Source organism: Pavona decussata, unplaced genomic scaffold, assembly GCF_977016875.1.
Source record: "Pavona decussata unplaced genomic scaffold, jaPavDecu1.1 SCAFFOLD_91, whole genome shotgun sequence".
NCBI classification, from domain to species: domain Eukaryota; kingdom Metazoa; phylum Cnidaria; class Anthozoa; order Scleractinia; family Agariciidae; genus Pavona; species Pavona decussata.
Window position 1 is genome coordinate 2878932 of NW_028145508.1, and position 18569 is coordinate 2897500.

An 18569-nucleotide genomic window follows, 5' to 3' on the forward strand; every position below is an offset into this window, starting at 1 on the left:
CCTGTATAATTTTCTCTGACCATCTCAAGATGTACAGTAGTCTGCGAATACAGCCGCCTCCCAGTGCTCCGAAATTCTCCTTGCAGGCTGGAAGCAGAATGTACAAGCAGTTGCAAAAAGGAGGCACCGTCTTCAAGTGCAGACATGCAATACTCTCTATCTCCAATAAAAACTACCACACTCTGAATAGGCCATTTCCGAGTTGCTAAGAACCTCACTATGAAAGCGAGGCTAAGTGCAAAACTTTTCATATGAAAATTAGTTTTGTTTGCATATGAATGAAAAGTAATTTTCATAACAAAAACTTTGCACTTAGCCTAGATTTCATAATGAGGTTCAAAATAACTCGGAAATGGTCTATTACACAATTGACATAGAAATGCCAACCCTGACCCCTTTACTCCACTTTTAATAACACCTAAAAAGATCAAAACCCAGCCCCCTAATGATCAAATTTTGCACTGTAGCACAACCAAGAAAACTAATTTTCTCTAACGAACAAGCTCCAGAGACGCCATTGACAGCCTCTGAGTTACAAAAAATATAACAAAACGCTGGTGCAATTAATATGTATGCCTGATACCCTGACACCCGTATTGCATGTTACAAAAAGTTGATTTCTACAATTTACAGAATGGAATAATTATACCACAGTGACACAAGCAAAACATAAAAACATACATTTTATTGTTGTTGTTTACCACTTCTTAATACAGCTCTCATAATTTACATATTTCTTCTGTTCTTTGACACTGATTTAAAAAAGTCCCTTCAATCACGAAATTTAAATCTTGTACAGGAAGATATCCCGTGTACTGGAGCCGTAAAGCAAGCCACTTTAAAACATTACACATTCAAGACATCTAACTTACATTATTTATCACCTGATTGTTAAGGACAATATCAACTCTATCTCGACAGCACTTTACAGCCAGCCAGTGAAGAAGGTGTTATTCAAATCTTACAACGGCAAAATGATTTCATTTGTGGGAAAAGCTTGGAAATATAGAAATGGGTAAATAGCATGATTAAACTGTTAAGTAACTATTCATTTTCAGCTCTCCCACAATTTAAACTTGGTTTTTGTTTATGTCATGAAGGTCAAAATTCACAAACTATAACAAGTTTGAAATATTTCAAGGGATTACAGAGTCTGTCAGTATGACTTTAAAAAAAATCCCAGTAAATACAAGTGTTCGCAAACAAAAAAATATATGTTCAATCTTCCATTTTGTACAATAAACTTAATAACTTATATGAGAACCTACAAAAGAGCATCTTTCAATATTTTTTTTACAGGAATTATAAGTTTACTATTAGTATCAGTACACAATTAATATTGAATCTGTCAGATCCATTATAACATTTAGACATTTACGAAGTTGAGGTGGATTAAATCAAAATTTTGATCATGTTTTGTTCAGCTGACAAAACAACTGAAGGCAATCTATACAGAATCTCTTCAGCAAACTTGGTTTGCTAGCAACTAAATATTAAGTACATTTACTGTATGCAATAAATTTTGTAATCTTCAACTCTCTTGAACATGCACTGGTTCATATGAAATCTGAGCAGTACTCTCCTGTGGTACCACTTGTTTATTATGCTATACAAGGCATTCAGTCTGTGAATGAAACCCTAATGTATGACCATTCAAATTAAAACTATATATGCAGCAGTAATTTCCTACACTGTTTATAATGTACAGGGTTATCCTAACTTGAGAATTTGGATGAAATTCTAAACTGTTACCACTTTCCTGTCAAGCTGTATATTTACAGCACAGCACACTTAAAAGCATTACCATTTGTAATCCAATCACGCAATTCCGTGCATATCATCCAATCAAAATCCAAGGTTGGTCCTCAGGAAATCAGTGCAAAACATCAAGTAAATTGTTGGGGTGGGTGAATTGCTATTTCAGCTACACCCTTTCGGCCAAAAAATGAGGAAAGTTCAAACTTCAAATAATTTTGCCTGGCACAGCAACTCATCCACTATTTTGTGGTATTGTGATTGACTATTGTGCACAAAAAAAATTGTTAAAATTTAATTGAAAGTGGTCAAACTTTTCTATGCTGTGCTGTAAAAAGAGTTGACCTGTGATCATTCAAATGAAAGGAATTAAGCAATACAGTACTTTCCTATGGTACAGTTTATTGTGAGGCCAAAGGTGGTTCTTACTTAAGAGTCTGATCCATGTTGTACAAGGTGGTTGTCCTTTTTGAACCTGGATGAAATCCTAAAGTGCGACCATTCAAATGAAAGCTACTGAGCAGTACTTTCCTGTGGTACTGTTTATTATACTGCACAAGATGGTTCTAACTTTTGAGTCTGAGAATGAAATCCTAAAGTGTTACTAACCAGTGCGCAATGTGACTACTGAACAGCGCTTTTCTGTTTACAAGAACTGGTTTAGCAGATCACAGACTACCCATCCACTGTTGATGTAGTATACATTATTAAACAGTAGTCATGTTCATGCCTTGACTAGACTTATCAGGCCAAAGCTGAGTGGCTAAGACAGGAGGTGGAGCATTTGGCACAGGCTTACCAACACCCAAGGGGCTCTGTGGGTTGGACACAGGATAGTTCTGAACGATTTTCTGTACAGGGTTATTGGAGGAGGAAGTACAGAGGCCATCAGGATAGTCTTTTAGCAACTCAGAGAAACGCTCTTGGACACAAAGTGCCGAGAGGCGAGCATCGCCATCTTGGTCCCAGCAATCCTCAATGGTCTCCTTCAGTGTTCGTAGTCCCTAGAGAAAGTAAAAGATATTTTTTAAGGTTTTCATCACTTGTTGATTCAATGGAAGGTCATTTTTTCACTTCCTCCCCACAGAGCCTAGTTTGTAGGTTATAGTTGCTTCCCTGGCCAACAAGCAGCAAAGCTCTGGTGGGAGGTGGTTGATTGAATTTTCAGACCTCAAGAAGGGAATGGCTAAAAAAGGGGTGCGGGTAGTTTTTTAAACCATTAATTTTCAGCAGACCAGATGTATTTTTTTCAGTCGGATTCAGTGACACAGGCATACTCTGAAAAAGAAAATCTGAGTGAAAATTGTGACCTTCCAATATTATTATTAGCTCGAACACCCCACCACTGAGCTACAGGAGACTTATGGAACCTAGTTTAATGGCCTAGCTCCCACGAGTCTCCTTAGCATCTGTAGTATCTGGAAGATCACAGGTTCGACTTCTGTTTTAAAGTGGAACTTGTCAGGTTCATTCAATCCTGTGTTTTTTGTTTTCTTACTTTTTGGAGAGAAAATGGCATCACAAATTTGACGTCAAAGTTTTCTTTTAGTTCTAACAAAAATGTACCAGTGGTTTCTCATCACAGATCTCAAACCCTAAGATTTCCCCAAAATATCTCAATCCAATAGTTATTAAAAAGACAGCATTTTCAAATTTGAATGGACCCTTTGCCGCTAATGGTCACATGGTACAGAATCCGCCATGCTGGAGAGCAAGCTACGCTCTGGGACATCCAAAACAAAAAGGACTTCATCCAGTCAAACTTAAATTTTCTCTGTTTTGGATGTCCCAGTGCGTAACTTGCTTTCCAGCATGGTGGATTCTGTACCATGTGACTGTTAGCTGGTTTTACAAACAATATTTTGTGGTTACAAATTTTTGTAGATGGCACAGTTGGGATTGAAATTATAAACTCCACATGAAGGAATTATTATGACCTTGAAAACTACTTACTGGATGATTATTTTTCCACACATCAGGAAACCCTGGTCTCCTTTTTTGTCGCGCAACATATTCTCTGATGTGCTCACTTGTGATAGATGGCCCCAATTCAGCCTCAAATGGAGGCTTGTAATCTGGCACGGGCTCTTCTGATAAAGAAAAATATCAAAACATTTCCTGCTTTACCCTGTGTTTATCACCTTGTGGAAGTGGGATTGGAGCTTGTTATACGTAAGTATCTCAATGATCCCTGGCTTGTTCAACCTTCCTATAACATAAGGATAGACCCCACACACCCTCATGTTCATGCACCATGATTGGCGGATTTTGATCCACTTTGTCGGTTTCTGTATTTTTAGTGGTCGACCAGTTGTCACCATATTTATGATAAACAGCAGTAAAACTCGCACATCGTTAGTTGGAAAAGGGGGGGGGGGGGAATTTAGAGTCTGTATGTTATTGAAAGGTGCAGTAACTTTGATTGTTCTGTGAACCCTTCCCAGGGGGGGGAATTAACATTTTTGAGAGATAACTCTACCAAGTCCCCCTGCCCCTTGCCCATGGTCCCAGAACAGGGTATGGCTGATGATAGATGTATTACTAACTGTACTCTGTTGATTTGATGTACTTACTTCCATAGATACCAGAGCACCTCATTGCTATCTCCCAAAGCACCACTGACATGGCATACACATCAATTTCTTTTAAAGATGCTTCACACTCACGTAAATTCAAAGCACCATCTAAGACTTCAGGAGCCATGTAACGCAAGGTTCCAACCTAAAAACAAGACAGAATAGCACTAAAGCTGCAGGGCTAGTACATAGATGTTATTGCACCAGCCTGGGCCTGGTCGTTCGAAAGCCAATTAATGCTAATCCATGAGGTTTACACCGAGGTTTACATCTCGCTCATAAAAAGCGGGTTTTGAAAGCTTATTTAAAGCTAATGTGAAAGACAAGTCTAGAGTCAAAACTGAGGGACAAAATCTTTGGAAAATTCTTTGATGATTAGTTATTAAATATGAGTCAAAGTTCCGTAAATCCAGGATTAGTTTAATTGGGCTTTGAACAACTGGGCCGTAATGTCTATTTTGCAACAATTTTGATCAAGTTCACTATTTTGCTGTTGCAATTGTAATTATAAGGAACAAGCTGAAGGCAAGGTCTATAAATCTGCCAAAAAAATAAAATAAAATAAAAGAACAAGGCAAATAAAATTATTTTTGCAAAATGTGACAAACCAGTAACAGGGTCTGTATATATTATAGTATGCAAAATTCAATACTTTTCCAAACCATTACTTTCTTTTTCCAGACTCAGCATTATGTGTAAACTCACACACAAGATAGCAATGTCAGGGGATAGGGTAGGGAGAGTTCTCATGATTCTGTGATTTATTGTTTTGGCCAAGAGGAAATTTAAACAAAATTCAAATACATTTAGCTGACAAAGATTTCATTAAAAATTAAGAACTTGCTGCAGCTTTGAAAAACTCCACATTTTTTTCCATTTTTTCCAGACTTTAGGGCCATTTACACGACCGAAAAAATTGGAATGGCTCGGATAAAAAGACGAAAGGCTCTGACAAAATTTGACGTGTAAACGGTACTTGACCCATTCCAGTCTTATCCGTTCCATTCCTAAAAAGGTCCATAGGCGGCTATGGACCCCTTTCGGAACGGAACCGATAAAAAACAGTTCCGTACCCACATTTTTCTTTTCTTTTCAACGTGTAAACGCTCGCCCTTTTTTTGGTACTGTTCTGTTACGTTTTTTCTGAGCCCGTAGAACTCCACGTCAGTTGTTTAGCATACCACTAATCGTCAGAGTAAGTGCTGTATGCAAGATCAAACCAAGCGCTTGTTCCTGGACTTTTCCACAAGCTCCGTGCGACTGTGAAGTGCGATACAAGGGCTGTTAATAGGAGAACCGTAAGCCTTGTTTTTCTCCTAATTCGGTACATTCTCTCAGAAGCATTTCTTTGAAGCATCACTCGTGCTGTCAAACGTGAATTTCGTGTTCTCTTCTTCAGAAGAAACCAGAAAAGTGCTTGTAAATCCATGATAGTCGGAGATATGCACAGTGTACTATATGTGTAAGCGCATATCAACAACTAATCGAAGCAGTTTGGTTTAATTATTGCGGGCTCTATTGTTACCGGTCTCGAAGAAAACAACGTGTAAACGGTCTAGTACCCGTTCCAAGGGGCTCTCAAGTACCATGCCTTTTTCTGTTAGGTACATTACAGAAGTTGTAGGTGTAAACGGGAGATTTCGTCTGGAACCGGAATTGTTTCTAACCGAGCCGTTCCTTCTCTTTTGACGTGTAAACGGGCCTTTTATCTGCACTTTCCATACTATTTCCAGGTCTGGAAAACTAGTTTGCAGATTTCCATACTTTTTTCAAGAATTCCAGACCCTGCACTAACCCTTCAGTAAATTTGTTATAATCGAAATTTGCCAACAGCCTAGAAAGTCTTTAAGTGGAAGAGAAAACAACAAGTTATAGATAAAGGTAATGGTTTCCATCCCAGTTGAGCAGGGAGTTGCAATAAAACTATAGGCAAGATATACACAAAAGGGACCTTACTCAGCACAAAACAGTTTACTTTGGAACTTGTTTCAAAAACACAAATCTGTGAGCTCGAGCATGTGAACAATTCTTGCAAGCAACCAACAAAATATTTTGCACACGTCTGGCTTGATAAATAATTACCTCAGTGATTATGTCTTCAGTGGATCTTGTTGATCCAATTTCAGGCATTTTCATGGCAAAGCCAAAATCGGACAGGATACAAGTGAGTCCATGGCTAACCAAAACATTTTTACTGCTCACATCACGATGAACAATGCAGGGCTTAGTCTCGTGGTCATCTGACAAAAACAAACAAAGAAACATTTAGCCATTATTTTTACACCAAAGTCATTTAACTATTTGATATATATGATATCCTAATTTTTAGAAAACAGAAGGCACAGTCTTCATACACCCTGTGGTGCACAATTTGCTAAGCAGAGGCTTGGCTTCCACGGCATCAAGCAACCAGTACATGGATGGATGCTAGTCTATAACAGGACACCCAGCATGAATGAAGTTTGTAACTATAAGTTACAAACTCAAAAATTTGCAACTGGAGTGCACAAAGCTAAAAGGAACCTTAAGAAAAATGGCATAATTCTCAGAAATTAAATTCAGACCTCTTACTTCTTCAATAACCACTCTTGGAGGTGACGTTTTGAAAGAAATGTAATAACAACTGGTCCAACATTCTTATACTGTCCATAGCTCCAATCATTGACCAATTTTGTCATAAGTTCCCCTTTTGCCCAGTTTGACACATACCATATTCATTCAATTAATCGCCCTGGGGCCCGTTTCTCGAAAGTCCCGGTAACTTACCAGGCCCGATAAGTATATTTCAAAATGTTTTTTTCGCCGATTACACAGTGATTACAGACATGGTACTTGGCCAATGTGTTTATAGAATTATATGATTTTAAAATTTAGTATTCAAAGCTAACAAAAATTGACTTCTGTTTAGAAACATTTGTCACCAAAGACACTTATCGGGCCCGGTAAGTTACCGCACTTTCGAGAAACGGGCCCCTGGGCACTTATTTACTTTTGTGCCCATGAGGGTGGGTGCTTATTCTAGGGTGGGCCCTTATTATTAATTCGAGGTGGGAGCTTGTTTGAAGGTGGGCGGTTAATCAAATAAATACAGTATTGCAAATTTTCATGACTGTGTAAATTTTCAGTCCAACACTCACCATCATTGTGTAAATAAGCTAGCCCTGCAGCAAGGGAACGAGCAAAAACACACATTTCCTGCCATGACACAGTGTTAATCTTCAGAAATTTCAACAGCGAACCTTGGCTGTGATACTCGGTTACCAGAAGGTACTCAGGACCAGCGCTCTTCTGTAATTCAGCTGCAAAGTGAAACTGCAACAAAAGATTATTGATTACTTTACAGTGTATACATGTATATTTTCTGGGATTTAAGTAGCCTGTGAGAACAGATCAGGCTTTTCCAGCTTTAGTTTCACCTGCCGTGCAAAGAGAAAATGTCATGTTGATCTTCAACAAGAAATCAGACGGCATTCTCTTGTTGTGTGTTGACCTTTTGGAACCCAAACGTTTCTAAAATTATTAAATAAATGTGTTGTCCACTTCTTCTGCCATTTCTCTGATACATGAAGAAGGTGAACAACAACATGAACAACTTATGTGTGCTGGCCATCCAAATATAGTAGCTGAATTGTGATTGATTGAGAGATACTGACATTAGGGAACACGCAGCTTGGTTTCACAGATGCTCTTTTACAGTGGGTGAAGCAAAAGCTGCCAATTGCTCTTGCAGGCTACACACTGTAGGATTTAAGATTTCTGACAAGAGTAAATTTTGCATATCACAGCCAGAAAATTTGCAACACATTAAAGAGAAAGGGTTTGCCAGACATGGCTTTGTACCCAGAAAAACCCATCTCCTCAAAAACCAACATTTCCAAACTCCGATTTGATTGCTCAAAGCATTAGGATATTGCCAGAGGCCTAATGCGCCTCACACAACCAAGGGTAAATAAAGTTAAGTGATTTAATTACGCGGGATGCCCTGAGGGGGCATACCGTGTCTAAAAACGGGACGATTTCTTTTTTTTCTTCGTCATAGCTACAAATCGCCACATTAATTTATTCATTAAACTCTCCCCTCTCCTACTCGGGATGTATTTTTCTGATTGTCTTCAACAACAGCCCGCCAATCAAAATCCATTCTTGTCGCTTATATCGCGTGGGAGGGGACCCACTCACCCCTACCTGTGTGACGTCAATGCATCATTTGATCTATTTATTAAAGACAGATTAAATTGTCGCGCATATTGTCTTAACATGTTGTGGACTCAAGCGTGCCGTTTTCAAACGGAAATTTCACCATTTTGAAGCCGTAAATCGAAAGAATAACTTCTAAGAAGCACCCGACACGTAAAACGGTGGAAATTGGTGAGTTCTTAGCGAAGGAATCGTGCTTTGTTTGACAGTCTTAGATTAAACACGCGAGACTGAAAAGAGGTCATTGAGAAGCTTACGTTATCGTAATGGAATTTCACGAATTTCCGCTGATAGTCTGAGTCGCGTAACACAAGGGAAGAAACGTAACGCGATCGCCGTGACTCAAACTATTCCATTAGCAAGGATAGTTTTATAAATCGGCGAAGCATACAGTTGGAATAAATGAATCAGCCCCAGCATCACGCGTTATGCCAGTATAACAGGCATCTTGTTATAATTATGTTACCTTCAAGATACTTGGATGCAACAAATGTGTCTCAAACACATCTTTCTCACTTTTCCATGTTTGCCTGTGCTCAGGAGGAAATGTTTTGACAGCGACAACATCACCTTTGAAGTAGCCTCTCCACACGCAGCCATACCGGCCTTGACCCACGAGCTCCTCAAACTGAAGACCAGTCAAGTCGAGCTTGAGATTGGGCAGTTCCTTTTCCTCGGATCCAGGGGTCGTATACTTGATTCCATTATTATATCTACATTTGTACAGGTACACAAAAACCAACGCCGTGCCCGTGAGAAAAACGATGAACATCACCACAACAACTGCAATGATGACGGTTTTGTTCGATTGCCGTTTGTTATCATCTGAAATCAAAGTGAGCAGTTATCAGTTCTGAAGATCTTGCAGTTAAAAATACCAGTCCAAGATCAAGCATCTCTCAAACTTGGCTAGATTAATAATAATTGAAGGGTTTTATGCAAAACTATCGCAAGTGACGATTTTGGCCGTTTTTGAAATGTCATCCAAATGAGCTGAATTTTTGCCTGTGGCCTTTCATTTAATAGAAAAACATTGCCTTGCAAATTCCCAAAATTTCTGCATCATTTTGAAGAAAAACCTTAAGCAAAAAATATATCAGCGTTCTTGCATTCTTAACGACATCAACGACCAGCAATTTACCAACGAATTGCAGCTACCTGTACCACCCTTTGGTCTTGTCATGTAAGCTCAAGGCTTTAAAATCCAACAACATTAATTGAACAAGCTGTACATCTGTTTGGTATGTTCCACAACCCCTCCACTCCCCCCCCCCCTCCCCCACCAAAAAAAACAAAAAAAGACAAAGAACCACAGCTCACCTTTAATTGTGGTAGGGGTAACAGTAGATTCATTCTCCACATAATCCACTGCAGTAAAATTTATGTTACACAAATCCTTTGTGCAACAGCAAAACCCAGACACATTCTCGCTTTTGAAGGCATCATAGTCAGGATTCTGAATACAATCCTCGTGGCAGTGCTGAAATTTGCTGTGCAAGGCAATCCGGAAGCATCCTTTCTTGATAACTCTATGAAATGTTTCATTATTATCCCTCTCTTCTTCGCCCCATAAAACAAAACAGTGGTCATCAGAATTCTTACAGGTTTCCGTACCATTATGAATTCCCATGTCAATGTGGTAAGAGTCACATACCAGCCCCACGCCTTCTCCTTCACAGGAGCCTGACAAAAAGAAAAACTACACTGTAAGCCAAGAGGGTGAAAACTAAATCCAAGTACAGTCAACTCTCTTGTAAGCGACCACCCTTGGGGCATGACACAGTGGTCACTTACGGGAGGAGGTCGCTTAAGATTATCACAAAAGATCAACAAAATAAGCCTAATACTGGATTGATTAACTAATTACACAAAAAATATTACATTATCAGTTAAAATTATGCAAATAGAAACTAATTTATTTGATTTTTTTCTTACATGCAACACATTTCAGGAAAAGTACAGTAAAGTGTACAGTAGTTGTCAATGTGTCCCGTGTTATACTTGAATTCAGCAGTAGGGGGTAGTGTCATTAAAAATTGAACTTTTGTCACTTCTGAGTAATGATTTACTAATGATTATACGTGAAACAGAAAACAAAAAAATATGTCAAAAGTGGCCATGGTCCCTTAAGAAATTTGAAAGGTGGTCGCTCACGAGAGAGCTCTTGAAACAGTATTTAACTGAGAAACAAAACGGTTGTTTACAAAGTGGTCACTTATGAGAGATGGTCGGTTATGAGAAGTGGTCGCTATGAGAGAGTTGACTGTATCAGGCCTACAGACAATTTCTGTAAGGAAGGTTTGAAAACAAACCCAAAGTAAGTAAGTCTCTATTCATGGTCTAACAATTTTTATCACTTATGGACTTTGGCATTTCCCTCACACCCCTTCCCCACAGACAATTTATAATGTGCGAAGATTCACCATTAAAACTCACATTGATACAGGTGGAGGGGAAGAAAGTGAAGGCAAGGTTAACTTAGCAATCTTCCCAAGAAATCTAGATTTAATGAAAATTGTAGTTTTCATAACTTGGGAAAATCCCAGATTATTGGCGACTTCAAGTTGCTGTTTCCCAACCATCCCAGAGGTTCCTGATATTGGATTAAAGATTGACAACTATCATTGACGTCAGAGTTCCCAGTTTTGATTTTTTAACTTAGAGGTTTGGTTGCCAAGCCAAACATATTGTTAATTAAAAGTTCCCAGACAGTCAAAATTTATGTTTTCATATGTCTGGAATGATCCCCAACAAAAATAAATTATTAAAGAAATCTGGTATGCATTGGGAACAGAAATACTCCCATTTTCCTGATTTATCCCGATCATTCCAGATCATCGGGGATCAGTCTACAATTTCATGTATGAAACCATAGCAAAACCAAGCAGCAATTTCTGGCAGAAGTTATATAACGTTTAAAAAACGAGCAGGAGTGTTTTATCAGGTTTAAAACCACGAGGTGCAGCCGAGTGGTTTTATTGGATTTTTGAAATTATGGGATTTATTAAGATGTTTACAAAGAGCATGATGAAAAATGCCTACTTGCCAAAAATCAGCATCTTATTGCAATTTGAGAGTGAGATATTGGGACTCTTATGCTCCAATGACTCCATACAAAACCTTCTGATTTTATCTCTGTTTTAAACGCCTAGAACAGAGATAAAATTTCAAGGATTTGTATGGGGTCGTTGGAGCATAACAATACTAATATTTCACCTCCAAATTGCAATAAAATTATAATTTTTGGCAAGTAGGCATTTTTCATCATGCTCTTTCAAAATATCTCAACAAATCCCATAATTACGGAAATTTAGTTTTTGTGAGGTCAACACAACAGTACTCTATCACATGATGGTCAGTCCAACTTCAAATGTTCATAAACAAAACATGCCATGTTTCATACTTAATTGGATCATGGTTTTGTCACATTTTCATCCTTAGATGCAAAGGACAGTAATTTCATAATTTTGAGCTACTGTCTTGTTCTAAGTTGCCAATAAAAAAATCCACCCTGGGATGTCAACCATTTGCCAGCTGTGATCACATTTGAATGATGATAGGATTTTCTCAAAAAAGCACACCAAATTAAAAAATCCTAGAGCGTGCATGTGGCATTTGAATAAAACCTTGGAGCTCAGCTCAAATGGACAGTCCAAACAATTTTCAAAACCCCTTCAGATAGTGGTTTTGTGTCTTCAAGGATGTCAGAATATTTTTTTCAAATGGTGCCACCTGCAAACGTCTTACATGGTTGGTCGAGAGGTCAAAGAATGAAAACAAACACAATGCTCCCACCACCCCCCCCCCCAAAAAAAAAAAACAATGCAGCTGTAGATTATCAGGGTCCAGTGAAAACAGGGTAGAGGTCTACTCCTTCAAAGATACCAACTTTCATAGGGAAAGGGAGGGGGGGTGGGCATTGAGAGGTTCCATTTATTATGCGCACCTTTGTTCAACCTCCCCAAACGCTGCTTTTAATACATTGATACATGCATATGTTTGCTAAATTGCAGTTTACCTTGCCCCACGCACAAAAGAACGAACAACAAAAAAAATACTCCCAACCCAGCCCCCCCACCCCCCCCCCCAAAAAAACAAACAATGCAACTGTAGATTATCAGGGTCCAGTAAAACAGGGAAGGGGAGGGGGGGGTGCGGATAATAAATGGAAGGTGTCAATGCCCACCTTTGTCTAACCTCTCCTGTTAATATGTTGAGACATACAAATGTAAGCTAAATGTAGTTTACCTTGCCCCACGCACATAAACAGGTTAATCACCACCAGAGCCACTAGTGAACTTGCCTCAAGTCTAGCCATATCTGCAAATTAAATGAATTAATGACTTTATGATAAGAAAGACCGAGCCTGTCTGGCTACAAGAAAAGTCATCAGTTTATGCTTACAAGCACTTCTCCGAGGAACTAGTTGATGGACAAACCAGATACTGAAATGGAAGTAAACAGTTTTAAAGCTGCGAGGGAAAAGTTTCGATATCTTAAACTAAACAGACGGCAAATTGGAGAAGCACTTCAAGATTAAAATGACAACGAGCAATAATTTCAGCTTAAGCTTAATTTTCGACCAGCAGACGCCACATGCTATAAAATAGCGAACACGCTTTTAACCATATATGAATTGACAATCTTTGAAAACAGTGTCAAAAAAAGATCATCTACTTTACACGTAATTCAACAAGATTCGTCCATTTTAACGCAGAACGATCACCAAGCCACAGTTTCTTCTCGAAGGAGAAATCAAATCGGTGATTTATACGGTGCCTTACTGTCGGCATTAATTCAACGCAGCATACCGACCTACAAACAGCTGAAAATCAAACATTTTGCCACGAGAACGAACGTTTACCTTTCCCTTGTCATTGATTGTCAGTTCGGCTTCAAAAATCGCAACTAAAACTTCCCAAGTGTTGAAATATTCCCTGAACAACTCGCTCCGTGCAAAATCGTCCACATCGGCTTCAATTTCTTTTATGTTGAATGCATTGAATATCTGCAGGAACCAATCAGAAGGCGAGAATAGCGGGTGTCAATCAACATAAGTAATAACTTGGTCGAAATTTGATCCACTATTCAAAATGCAGTTGTGTTTTGTCTCGAACAACTGCAAAGCTAATCAGCCTAATGAAAGCTGTTGCTCGCCACTGTATAAAACACGAATATACAAACACTTTCGCTTCCTCAAAAACGTCTGTGTAGACGGAAAATGGCAAAATACATGATCGATTATTAAAGGCAGTTCATGTTGATTCCCCGCCCCTACCCGGAGTGCATTCATTTTTGCTGCATTGGTTTTTCAGTCTAAAAATATTAATATCTTTAATCTTATTCTTAGCCGTTGCTTGAGGCTCCTTGGTGTCTGGTTCTTTTCAGAGTAATACTGGAAAACATTCCTTTAGAAATTAGCATTTAGAGAACTGTTATGTCTCTCAGTGACCCAAATATAGACCAAATATTCACTGGAGAACCTTCTGCGGTGAGAAAAATTGCCTCGTAGTAGAAATCGAAGTTAAAAATATGCAAATTCCATATTAATTTTATCATTAAAAATTTGCTTTTGCTGATAGACGGACAATAAACATAATTAAAAAAACTACCTTTGATATTGCGGGTAAACTTGTCAAAACATACAGTGGAACCGCTGTATAACGGGCCCGGCCGAAGCTATTAATAGTAAATTGTATGGAGCAACTTGGCACCGATCTAACGAAGCCCGGTCGGGTAAAACGAAATCCCGGTGTATACGAACACAATCCACGAGCCCTAACTTAAAAATCTTTCATTCTTTTCATTCTTATTTTTGGGGTTAATTTTTTTTTTTTTTTTTTTTTTTTTTGCTCGACAATAGCAAAATTTAGCCAGAATAGAAACGAATGTTTGGTTTATCAACAAAGTTGGTAAGTGAAGGTAAATTAGCCACCGTAAAGAGATTCCAGTGCTGATGTTTCATCGTCATAGCAAATTCGAAGTCGCAATCCATTTCCATCCTACCCATCTCCAGACAAAGATGATTGATACTACGGTCTTTTTTATAAGAATCTTTTTCATAAGAACGTTGAAGCTGAGATTAACATTAACTAAAATTTAAGAACATACTAAGAACATAACCCAGGCGGAGAGTCAGTTAAGAACATTTTTATTTTGAACAAATGTTATTAAAATGAACAGTATAAATACGGATAAAGTAATACATGTGAAACTTCAGTCTATAGAGTCAGTCTTGAACAAGTGTGCATGCACTAAGCTAAGTGCACGAGAGTCGATCGAGGCACAAGATAGTTTGTGGTCAAAGGACACTGACAATTTGGACTCTTTAACAGTTCTCAATCATTCAAGCGACCATTTGAGCATATCAGATCTTTTGGGGGCTTACTGAATTTTATTAAATAGATAATGAAAACCACCCGCGATAGCAAAACGCTAATCAAGACAGGTGATGAAAGAAAAAATAAGTATAAATATTAATTAAAAAATTAACACAAAAGTACAAATTTCTCGAAACTCCTCAGGGATTCTTTTCTTAACCGGCTACTCTTTTTCAGAGACATCTGGTGTCAGCCAGTTTAAGTATTAGTAAAATAGTGATGCGTTTCAATTTTCGTCAGCCTTATCTCGTTCCCTATGATCTCGAAATCATTGTCCAAATCAGCTGTTCTTCTGTTATAGACATCAAACGTTCACCGCTCATTTTCGGAATCAACACCAGAATAAGGCTTAGCAGTGTTTGTTCGAGAAGTGTATGCAGTTGTGGCGGATCGAGAAGATATTTGGTCTTCATTTCTGCTGCTATCGTCACCAGATGTCGAAGAAGCCACAACGTTTTTCAACTCTTCAGGGTTGATAAAGTAAATCAGTTCATCGTCTTCCGTGTAAAAGTCATCCATATCAATATCACCAAAAATAGCTTCCCGTCCGCTTGCTGTAATCGTCGGCACTTCTTTCTTTTTCTTCGACTCATTTTCATCGTCACCATCTTCTTTTTCCGACACTTTTTCGCTGCCAGGAAGACCAGAAAAATAAGAAAAAGAGTTCATCTTGCTTATCTTTCGGGACAAAAATGAGTGGCTGAACGGGAGGGACCTAAATCTGGCCAGTTTTAGGGCCCTGTCGTACGCCGTCCTATGATGCGCCATGCAACGATGGTCCACCTCCTTCCCGACATTTTCCAACCGAGATTGAGTTTTTACAGGAAGCTTTGCCTTGAGCTCGGATGTTTTTAACAGCTTAGGAAGTTTATTGTAATATTCCTGAGTTTTTTGCTTCAGCGTATGTTTACAATGTTTGTTCCGGTGCTTCAACTTTTCCGCTGATGACAAAAACTCGTCCCCAGTCCCCGACAAACCTCGAGTTCCCTCGTCCCGCGTTGCCAAGTCGTTATCAGAATCGAAATCACTGCTGTAATCATCGTCTTGTAAGAGAGACAGCAAATCTGGACTAGATAACCCTTTTCGGGAACTCCTTGACCCTCGCTTCTTCAATTCTCCTTTTCTTGGATCAAAAGCGTTTTCCCCCGTCGCAACATTTTCTTCATCAAAACTCAAATCAATATCGCTAGGATCCAGTCCCTTCTCCTTCCTTTGCTTACTTCGTTTTGACCGTGCGAGAGACTTGGCATCAATGGTGTCGGTATCCGATTCGGTCACGTGATCACTAAAAACTACTTTTCGCTGGCCTTTATGGTCAGCGGCTTTTTCATTTCGATTAACTCCCTCATGACTACTTGACACATTCGCTCCTTCCTCTTGATGGCTTTTCGTTGCGTCTTCTCCAAATTCGTACGTGTAATCTTTGTATTCTGTGTCGAAACTCATCTGTTTGATGTCTTTGGAAGTTTTGTTGATGAACTTCTGGAACTCGAGAAGATCATCTGTTTGCCCATCCGTGTCTAAGAAGTCAAAGTTCAGAGGGCTGGCTTCCGCGTCTGCTCTCATTTTCATCAGCAGTCGATCATTGTACACACGTTCGCTCATCAAGTAGTAACTCTCACGTCTCTTGGGGGCCCACTGAACCTGGAAAACAAAGAAAAAACGCTGCGATTGTCAAAATGAAAAGGACTAAGTTGCATGCGCAGAGGACATTGAGGCACAGATATGTAATGGTTTTTAGCGTAACGTAGTTAGTTATTATTGGGGAAACTCGCGATGTTATTTGCTACGCAGAGGCGATCTAAGGAAAGTTGCCGAACTTACAAACTAACTTCCAGAAATAAACCATTTTCAGCGAAATCCTTTGGTGAGAAGATGGGTCAGTGTGTTTTCGTAAAATAATTAAGGGCTTCACTCTCGGTTTCCATCGAGTTTGATGGGTGGTAACGGCCAATAATCAACCAAAAGAAACACCTCAAGTTTGCCATCTTATAATGTGCCATACCTTTAGACCAGCCACAGTGTTCGTGTTGTGTTCTATGAACTCGTTACCAGAGCTTTTCTTTGTAATTGGGAGGGGCGGGAAAAGACCCTGGCATCGGCTGGTCACGTGCCCAACAAACACCCGCCCTGGGAACGAGGTTAATGACGTAACATTGTCACTAAACGGAATGCTATCAAAGGTCTATACTTTGAAAAGACGTTACTGTTTCATCACTGTTTGCATGTAACTGACATTTTAGGTTAAAATTCATCGCTCTTAAACCCAAACTGAACCCAAATGTAATCCTTGGACACTGGGCGATCTAGAGCTCCTGGAATATCTTAAATCGCTTAATGCAGGCGAAAGTTTTGACTTTGTGGATGAAAACCAAGCGTGCGATCATTTCATGAAAACTATTAGGTAGTATTTTAGCGGCAAAATTCATTCTTGTCTCCAGAATGTAAAATTAACGTGTGTAAATTCTTTTCTTCGGAGTATAAGGTTTTAAATTCGGAGCTTTCGCTTCTATCGCAGAAGCTTCGTCACACGTTCTTGTGGAGATCTTTATTATACTCTACGAAAAGTTAAAATAATTTTCAGAGCCTTCGGTTGGTATTTTAAACTGTGTGATCATTCAAATGAAAGCTCAGTACAGAGCAATACCCTCTTGTTGTGCCTTTTAGGTTTGAAGTAACACAAGCTTAACCTTTCCTCTCTGAAACATACCAAAACTGGCAGCTTGTGCGCGCCTTGTTGCCGCGCTCCGAACAGCAACGCTGCGCATCTTCTCTGGTGATGGCGAAGTTCGTTCAAATCATATCGAGGCTGTGGTCTTGTCCGTGGGGAGACTGGTGACTTTTTAATCGGTGTCAGCGTCTTTTGTGCCGAGGCCTTTTTCTTCTGCTCGGCCAAGAGGTCAGCACAGCGTTGACGCTCGCGATCCAAGACTGCTTCAACTTTCTACAGATCCGAAAACAAAGACAAAGACCTCTGAGCCTTCAAATGACAGCTACTGAGCGGCACGTTCCTGTTGTGTTGATTATTTGAAATTTCGCTGTAGAAGGTGGTGATAACTTTGGCGTTTGTGGACGAAATCCTAAAGTGTGACCATTTGAATGAAAGCTACTGAGCAACACTTTCCTGTGGTCCTGGTTATTATTCTATTCAAGGTGGTTCTAACTTTTGAGTCTGAGGATGAAATCCTAAAGTATAACCATTCAAATGAAAGCTATTAAGCAGTACTTTCCTGTGGTGCTGTTTATTATGCTGTACAAGGTGGTTCTAACTTTTGAGTTTGTGGATGAAATCCTAAAACATGGTCATCCAAATGAAAGTCAATGAGTGATCTGGCATAGTTTTTGAAGAACAAATGAATGAAAGAAAGATTTTGCTGACCTTTCTGTAATGTTCCCCATATGTCATCTGCGCGTATTTAGCATCTAATGTAGAAGACAAGTTTCCCAGTATGTGATGACCAGTGGTAAAATGTCGACCCTGAAATAAGCGTGCAACATGCATTATTCCAAGTGGGTAAGTCAACCTCGTTTCTGGGGTGAGAGGACCCTGGGAACGAGGTTTGGTGGTCAGTGATGCAGTGAATCTCATTATGAAAGCGAGGCTAAGAGCAAAACTTTTTCATACGGGAATTAGTTTTGTTTGCATATCAATGCAATTTCA

At 39.2% G+C, this 18569-nt stretch overlaps 2 protein-coding genes across 2 annotated transcripts in view; both read right to left on the bottom strand.

Moving 5' to 3' along the window:
• Window positions 1–665: 665 nt before the first annotated feature.
• Window positions 666–14304, bottom strand: LOC146474219 (bone morphogenetic protein receptor type-2-like). The gene is made up of 9 exons (XM_085117522.1): window positions 13393–14304; window positions 12777–12848; window positions 9849–10211; window positions 8995–9353; window positions 7469–7643; window positions 6414–6571; window positions 4329–4476; window positions 3709–3845; window positions 666–2759 (listed from the first exon to the last, which is right to left on the bottom strand). Exons 2-9 carry the CDS (start codon window positions 12844–12846, stop codon window positions 2463–2465), a joined length of 1707 nt encoding a protein of 568 aa, XP_084973648.1. The 5' UTR covers window positions 12847–12848; window positions 13393–14304; the 3' UTR covers window positions 666–2462.
• An 84-nt stretch (window positions 14305–14388) lies between these two features.
• The window catches only part of LOC146474220 (uncharacterized), a 6908-nt gene continuing 2727 nt past the window's right edge, over window positions 14389–18569 (bottom strand). Inside the window, exons 2-4 of the mRNA XM_085117521.1 lie at window positions 18288–18386; window positions 17619–17852; window positions 14389–16552 (exon numbers count right to left, since the gene is read on the bottom strand). Of these exons, the coding sequence (XP_084973647.1) occupies window positions 15221–16552; window positions 17619–17852; window positions 18288–18386 (1665 nt within the window). The 3' untranslated portion in view covers window positions 14389–15220. The remainder of the gene's footprint in view (window positions 16553–17618; window positions 17853–18287; window positions 18387–18569) is intronic.